Source organism: Colletotrichum acutatum, assembly GCF_030867785.1.
Source record: "Colletotrichum acutatum strain CBS 112980 chromosome Unknown BDZ83scaffold_149, whole genome shotgun sequence".
Taxonomy (NCBI): domain Eukaryota; kingdom Fungi; phylum Ascomycota; class Sordariomycetes; order Glomerellales; family Glomerellaceae; genus Colletotrichum; species Colletotrichum acutatum.
The window spans coordinates 82148-90025 of record NW_026849143.1 but is presented as its reverse complement, the minus strand read 5'-3'; the positions used below and the strand labels follow the sequence as shown (position 1 = coordinate 90025).

The window sequence follows — 7878 nt, the reverse complement described above, 5'->3', positions numbered from 1 at the left end:
TCAAAGGCCTGTCTCCGGCGACGGCCAGACAGCTTTTCGTGGCGGCCGTAGCACCGACGATGGACTACGCGTCGAACGTCTGGAGGTACAGGTGTCGAGCAGCGCAGATGAGGGTGATCAACCGAGTGCAGAGGATTGGCGCCCAAGCGATCGTGGGAACCTTCAACACGGTGGCCACGGCGGTCGCTGAAGCGGAGGCAAGCATACAATCGGCGCAAGAGAGGTACGACAGAAAATCAACGACATTCTGGGTACGGCTGCGAAGCCTTCCCAAGACCCATCCGCTTCGACGTCTGCGGGCGGTGGCCTTTAGACGGTTTCCGTCACCCTTCCAGTTGATGGCGGAGGCCTATCGCGACCTACCCCTTGACAAGCTGGAGACTATCGAAGGGTATTCGATCGCTCCTTGGGAACGTCGTATTGATACAGTAGTCGACGACGACACGGTCAAGGCCTCTGAGGCAATCCGGTCTGGATGGGCAGTGAGGATAGCGACAGGGAGCTCAGCAAGGAACGAGGTTGTGGGCTTTGGAACGGCGACGACGCTGCCCGCATCTTTCAGAGGGGGCGGTGGCGTCGTGACGGCCTCGCGTACGTTCGGTCAGAGAACGGAGCAGAACCCGTATGTAGCAGAGCTAGCGGCACTGGCAGAAGCGGTCAAGTCTCTCCCAGAGAGACTCGAGTACCGGGCCATCCACGTCTTCACCCGCAACAAAGCGGCAGTGTTGGTGATGCACAACCCGCGGCAGCAGTCAGGCCAACAAGAGATCCGACAACTATATGCCAGCGTGCAAGCTCTGCAGAGACGAGGCAACAGAGTCACTCTCTTCTGGCTTCCATCATCGATAGAGTCAGACCTGGCGCAAGCGGCCAAAGCAGCAGCAAAGGAAAGTACCCAAGTAAACAAGACACCACAAAAACGGCCGGCCAGAGCCTACTCGACGGCACTTAGGATCGCTTTACAGAGCGTGCGACAGAAGCACGGAGCCTTGCCCGACAACGTAGGAGCATATTCGAAGAAGATCGACATAGCCCTGCCGGGAAACCACACACGCAAGCTGTATGACGGACTGGCCTGGAAAGAAGCCAGCATTCTAGCGCAACTACGCACCGGAATGGCAAGGCTGAACTGGTACCTCTACCAGATCGGCGCAACCGCCGCGGCGCTATGCGCTTGCGGGCAATCTGCAGAAACGGTAGAGCATTTTCTCTTTCGATGCACACAGTGGACGGCACAGCGGACTCGGATGCTCCAACAGACGGAAACGCGGAGAGGAAATCTGTCATACTTCCTGGGAGGAAAGCGCGCGTCCGACCCTAAGGATTGGTCGCCAAGCGTAGACGTTGTCAAAGAGACGATCAAGTTCGCCATGAGCACGGAGAGGCTAGATGCACAGATCAGCCAGCAGCGAAACCACACGCAACTAACATCATCAAATTAACCGGAGACACCCCCACGCATCCTCGTGCCATCGACAGCAGGACTAGCTTCGGCCGCCGACGATAGGACGTCGAACACTTTGAGAAACAACTCCGAGATGGCCTGCTACTAACCCCACGAGCAACCGCAGCATCGACATGCAAAACTAAAAAAGACACATACGGAGACGAACAAGACTTGTATGGGCTTCTGGGAGGCAAGGATATGAACGAATGTGGAGAATATGTAGATAATCATGCGAGCCCTAAACAGCTTAGCCGGGGCGTAATAAACTATGTATGTATGTATCTGTATCCTTCTGGGAGGCAAGGATATGAACGAATGTGGAGAATATGTAGATAATCATGCGAGCCCTAAACAGCTTAGCCGGGGCGTAATAAACTATGTATGTATGTATGTATGTATCTGTATCCGTACACTATCGACAACGAGTGGAGTTGTCATCTTATGAGAGACGGGACGCTCGGAATATTCCCTCCCTTAGAACCCACGCGGTGTCCACGTTATTCCCACTTGTCGCCCACAGTTTCGCCTACCCACGACCCAAAGTTCACAAACCCAAAAACTATTTCCCGATCCTCCCGAGTCTGAGTTACGCAGTAAATGCCAAAGCCAGATGATGAATGAGACTGGCGGTATCATTAATTGATCAACACATCGGCACCGTTCCCAAAAGGTCAGGACTGCCGCCAAAAGTCGCCCTTATGTGTGGTCAAGTAGGCACTCATCACCTTGAGGCGGAAGCCAGTTGCCTCCTTTGTAGCCGCTTGACTGTATCATGAGGACACCATACGGATATTGGTTCTCTGCTGCTGTTAATATGACTTTGAATCGGGGCTGATGGGTCCCAGCCTCCGAGCTTCTGGCAAAGACCAAGGTGACGGCCCACGGAGATTTTCTTACTCCCTGCCATGGCCCGTGTGAGCTGGGGTTCTGCCCATCACGTTACCAAACTCCACTGAATAGCGTACTCCGTACACAGGTAGTCAGGTCTTTCTGCCGAGCACAGCAAGCTTGTCGTTTCCCTCGCCCACACGGACACCGCTGATCGCGTTGATCACGTTGATCCGGACGAACAACCGAGACATGGAGCAGCCGGTGAATATGCGTACGGAGTACAGGCTACAGCTTAAGCCTATGGATATGCAAGCATCGTTGCACACGAGTATCAAGCACCAGAATGAAGCTTAATTCTGACAGACAGACAATGCGACCAGACTTAGGATGAAAGGGGAGTGCAAAACACAAAGAAAATAACACAAGGGAGGTAGGCGACCTAAACCTGGTGTACTTGGCCACAATCCAGCCCCCTTTTCTCTGGGCCGCTCGCTTCGGACCCCATTCGGCTCCAGATGTGATGCCACCGTAGCGGGCAGGACTACCCTATTTTCTTCGCCCATTTGCTTAAGGATGGCGAATTCCGTCTTATCCCTGCATAAAGACAAGGTCCTGGCCAGAGAGCTTCGGACAACTAACCCTCGCAAGGGTAATGAGGCTTCTTGGAGGAGTTTCAGTGCACAAGATCCAACCCTTCCAATCTCCATTGACTTCATCACGATCCAACCCCCCCCCCCTTGATGCGGATACTTCCGTTTGGTATGAGCGCTTGTTGCGGTCATCTACGGATACCTGTTCACGAAAGCAGTCTGTGGATGTTCGGATACTCTGCAGTACTAGACTCTTCGACACATAGAGCCTATCCGTACGGATACTTGAACACAATAGAGGGAATACTCCGCGCGAAATCCATCGTGACGGGACCTGAGACGCCCCTTCTCATGCAGAGAGTTGCAGGCTGCATACGGCCGGCACTCATCAGCCCCAATTTTCCCCTCCATGACTCCAAATTCCCTGGTCGAGCAGTCTCATCGTCCCATGCGCACCATTCGGACGGCCAGCTTTCGACCTCCTTTCCCTACAGACCAATACTTTACATTTTCCGGCCGCTCGTTCACAATCTCTTCCCGCTTCGAAGATTTTTGTTAATCTGAACTCTGTTATCTCCTACCCTCAGACGACGGCACGCACGGCAGTTTCTTAGTAGCTTAGAGCCGCCATAGCCCAATTATCCTTTCATTTGCCCAGGTCCCGTTAGATCCGGACATTTCGTACGTTCGTAAGCAGCTTGTTGATGACTTAGGTCGGCGGTCAGCCCGCCCAAGGCGTCGTCTGGACATGCAAGATCGGTCCACCGCACCACCTTGAAGCAACCCTTCATCTCGTTGGCCGAGTCAATCCAGGCTCTGCTCCATGTATATTGCCCATCTTCGTCCTCCCATCATCCACAAGGGCCTGTCCCAGACAGCGAGCTTGAATTCCACCAATCAAGCTGAAGCGTACATCGTTACCCAGGTCCAATTGAGCTCCTCGGGCCCTGGAACGGAGCACACTTTTGTGTATTACTCTCCGTGATGGAGTTCGGATGGCGAGATCTCGGTTCCTTCCAGAGGTGGTAGTCAGTTCCCGGTTCCCGTCTGGCTTTAAAGTTTCTTTTGTTAAATTCTTCGCGAACCTCTTCTTTCCAAGAATTTCTAAGCTCTTTCTTTGCTAGCCACTCTCTCCTTACACTGCATAGCATTGCCTGTTTCTCTGCCTCTGTCGACCAATTTACTCTTCATCATGCGCTTCGTTTCCATCTTTTCACTCGCAGCTGGGCTGCTGAGTGCCACCGTTCAGGCCTACGGTAATCCGGGGGCCTGCTCTGGCCAGTGCTGGAGTCACGACCCTTCCGTTGTCCGTCGCGATGATGGCACCTATTTCCGTTTTGAAACTGGCAGCAAGATCGGCATTTGGAAGGCTCCCGATTTGGTAGGCCCCTGGACCTACCAAGGAGCTGCTTTGCCATCGGGTAGCAAGATCAACCTAAAGGGCAATGATGATCTTTGGGTATGTCCGGTCCAGCCTTCCTTGTCTCTCTTGCGTATCTTCACTTTTCTCGGCCTTCCAATTGAAGGGTTCGATCCTCCGTCATAGCCATCAATGGGCGGTTTTAGAATGAGACTGGACAAAACGTTTGCCTTTCAGAGTGCATACTTACTTACTTTGGTCTTGTCTTGGATAGGCTCCCGATGTGAACAAAGTTGGCGATCAGTACATTCTGTACTACACCGTCTCCTCTTTCGGCGTCCAGAACTCTGCCATCGGTTATGCTACCTCCACCACCATGGAGTTTGGCTCCTGGACTGACCACGGCGCCACCGGGGTTGCTTCTTCAGCCGGCAGCCGTTACAATGCCATCGATGCTCAGCTCGTCAAGTCCGGTAGCAACTACTTTCTGAATTTCGGCTCCTTTTGGCAGGACATTTTCCAAGTGCCTCTGAATGCGGCTGCGACCAAGGCCAACGGTAACCCATACAACATCGTTCTGAACACCACTGCCCCTCAGCCCGTCGAGGGTGCCTTCGTCTACGAGCGCAGCGGCACCTTCTGGGCCTTCTTCAGCTCAGGCTCCTGCTGCGGCCTCGACGCCAACCGCCCGACCCCCGGAAACGAGTACAAGATTTTCGTGTGTCGTGCCTCTTCTGTCAATGGTCCCTATACCGACAAGAGCGGCAAGAGCTGCCTGGGCGGCGGTGGCACTCTTCTTCTTCCTTCTCATAACAAAATCTATGCTCCTGGTGGCCAAGGCGTCTTGGTTGATCCCAAGCGTGGTGCGGTCCTCTACTATCACTATTGTGAGTAATCAATCCTGGCTTCAACGCCTATCAAGGCTAACTATCTCAGTGAATACCGACGTTGGCTATGCCGATTCTCAGACTCTTTTTGGCTGGAATGTCATTTCGTGGTCCGGCGGCTGGCCTTCTGTCTAGGTAGATACTAGATACGGAAGGAACTAACGGTCGCGGTAGACGAGTGATGTTACATTCTTGTTCATATTATAGCTCCGCATGTGCTAAGGGGCATGTACATACTTTGCGCCCCTGAATACCACTTTCATGCTTGATGGGAGTGTATGACGCTGGTTACTTATCAAACCCCCTCCTGTGTATCCCTACTTATTACCAATTGTTACGCTTGCCGATCCTGAACCTCACTGACCCAGAGTCAAGATGAATGACTAGCCCTTTTCTTTTGTCTCAAGGGGCGATTGCTTAGCGTTTCTTTCTTAGGGGGTGGCAAGGGTTGTACATAATGCCACCGGCCACCATTTGTTGATGGAGCCGAGGATGTCCATTGTTATATCATTTGTCACCTACAACAATTCGCCAACAATTTGATCGTGTTTACTATTTGCCTAACGATAAGCTGGGAGCATGACGTATTCTTTAGTATTACCTAAACAAGGTCCTCCTCCTCGTTTCAAAGCCTGCGAGTAGGAACTTGTTTCCCAACACGAAGGGGCCGAAGTACCACGGAACTTGATTTTATCGCACTCGACCTCAAGAGTTTATCTACGCAATAGTTTAGTAAGTAAAAATGACTAAAGCAGAGTTTATTTTCGATCAGCTTGTACGCGTCGTATTTAATATTAAACCAAACAACTAAGCAATGATTAATTACTGTCTCTGTATTCCTCAGTTCCAGTAGCACACTGTTGTACATTGAGTTTCCATTCAATGGGTGGGGCCTTTTGTGTGCTGCCAACGTCTTCCTTCAAGATTCAAAATACCCTTAAACCGGGAGGTGAGTATGCCCTGCCAGTGGACAACCACAAGGGATAGTGATCTATACTGGGGTAGACTTCTTGTCCTCGGCAGGCTTCTGCTTGTCCTCATCTCGATCTCCATCAGGGCCACGAGGAGGAGGGCCGGGAGGGAATGCGCCAGGGAAGCCAGGGGGATAGGCGCCGGGGAAACCGGGGCGGGGCTGGACCGGGGCGGGGAACGGGGCGGGAAAGCCCGGAGGTCCGGCCGGGGGAGGAGGAGGGCGTCTCTCACCATCGCCACCGCGACCACCGCGATCACCATCCCGGAAGCACTCACGGTCACCATCGCGGTCACCATCCCGTCCACCCCGATCACCGCCGTTGCGATCGCCATCGCGGTCTCCATTGCGGTCTCCATTACGATCCTCGCGAGCAATCTTGCGATCGTCGTCGCGGTCACCATCGCGTCCTCCTCCACGTCCTCCTCGCACACAACACGATCTTCCGTCTCTGTCACGTCCACGATCTTCTTCACGGCAGTCTCGGTCGCCGTCGCGATCTCCGTCACGTCCACCACGGTCACCACCGTTACGATCTCCGTCACGATCCCCGCCGTTGCGATCTCCGTCGCCATCGCCCTTCTTCTTGCCTTCTCCCTTCTTGTCGCCTTCAGCCTGTGGGGCGGGAGCAGAAGGAGGAGGAGGAGCGGCAGCTGGAATAGCTGGGGGAGCCTGTCGAGTCACAAATGCTGGCTGGCTTAGAGCGCTACGTCATTTTAGCTTCATATCCTAGGCCGACGAGTTCATTATCGCCACGCACCTTTGCTCGCGTGAGTCCATGCTAGACGGCGCGCCATTCGCACCCATAGTCGCGGCGACCATGATGATAAGAGATTTGGAGAAGCGCATTATGTAGCTGACAATATTACTAGACCAAGGTTTCTCAGTGATGTTTTTCTTGTGGTGTATATGTTGTTGGCAGTCGATTTTGCAAGTGAGAGATATTAGATGGAGAAAAGACCAAGGGCGAAATAAGAGTGATGGTGATGAATAGGAAAAGGAATCAATCGATAAAGGTCGAGGAGAACATCCTTTAAGTAGTCGTCTCTGCATACCTTCGATGGCTATGGTCCGTTGATTGACCAATTTCTTCACACTCTGTCTACTGCTTTTGTCCTTCCCCAATGGATCGCATCATTCCGGTGCTCCGTCTCCAATAGTTCGTTCCTCGAAGATGCTTAGCATGAGCAGTTCGTGTTGCCCAAAGTCTATCATGCTATCTGCCTCCTCAAAAGGCAATTCATGTAGAGGCTTTAACCAATGAGGTGAGTGTCAGGATGCACAGTCCGGTGGCGGAGACCGGTTGTTGGCACCGCCGCCCATCGTGATGTGCGCGGCTCGACAAGGCCTGGAAGCGGCTGGCAAAGAAGTCGAGGCAACCCTGATCAGATTCTCCAACGAGAACCGTCTGAACTTCTTTTCGTGTACGATTTTCAAAGTCGTTCTCCGAAGCAGAGCAGCTAACCCGGCAACTCCTTGCCTGCATCACCGGTCCACTCTATTAGCTGTTGGCGCGACTGGGATACTCGCTGCTTCAGTAGAAAACTTTCAAAATAATATCAGCTCCATTTCTCTTTAGTTGAATCAAGTGACTTCATGCTTGTTAATGCCCGTCGTACGCTGCCTTATGGCCAATTAAAGGAAAGCTGGTTCTCAAGACTTGGCGCAAACTTGAGTGATTATCTATTTCGCTACTCAGGTTAGATTTTGAATTACACTCTTACTACACTGGGATACCAGACTCTAGACTGGAAATACCTCACGTTGAGTGAAATTTACCAGTCAAGGAGGCT

General features: G+C 52.6%; 2 protein-coding genes across 2 annotated transcripts; one reads left to right on the top strand and one right to left on the bottom strand.

The window, feature by feature from the left end:
- Positions 1 to 3957: 3957 nt before the first annotated feature.
- Positions 3958 to 5539, top strand: BDZ83DRAFT_97588 (endo-alpha-1,5-arabinanase). Its single transcript, XM_060516038.1, has 3 exons — positions 3958 to 4327; positions 4503 to 5115; positions 5165 to 5539. The coding sequence occupies exons 1-3, from the start codon at positions 4061 to 4063 to the stop codon at positions 5248 to 5250; spliced, it is 966 nt and encodes a 321-aa protein (XP_060359377.1). The 5' UTR covers positions 3958 to 4060; the 3' UTR covers positions 5251 to 5539.
- A 567-nt stretch (positions 5540 to 6106) lies between these two features.
- Positions 6107 to 6934, bottom strand: BDZ83DRAFT_656598 (uncharacterized protein; the record flags this gene model as incomplete). The annotated part of the gene is made up of 2 exons (XM_060510885.1): positions 6107 to 6791; positions 6846 to 6934. The coding sequence occupies 2 exons, from the start codon at positions 6932 to 6934 to the stop codon at positions 6107 to 6109; spliced, it is 774 nt and encodes a 257-aa protein (XP_060359376.1).
- Positions 6935 to 7878: the final 944 nt, after the last annotated feature.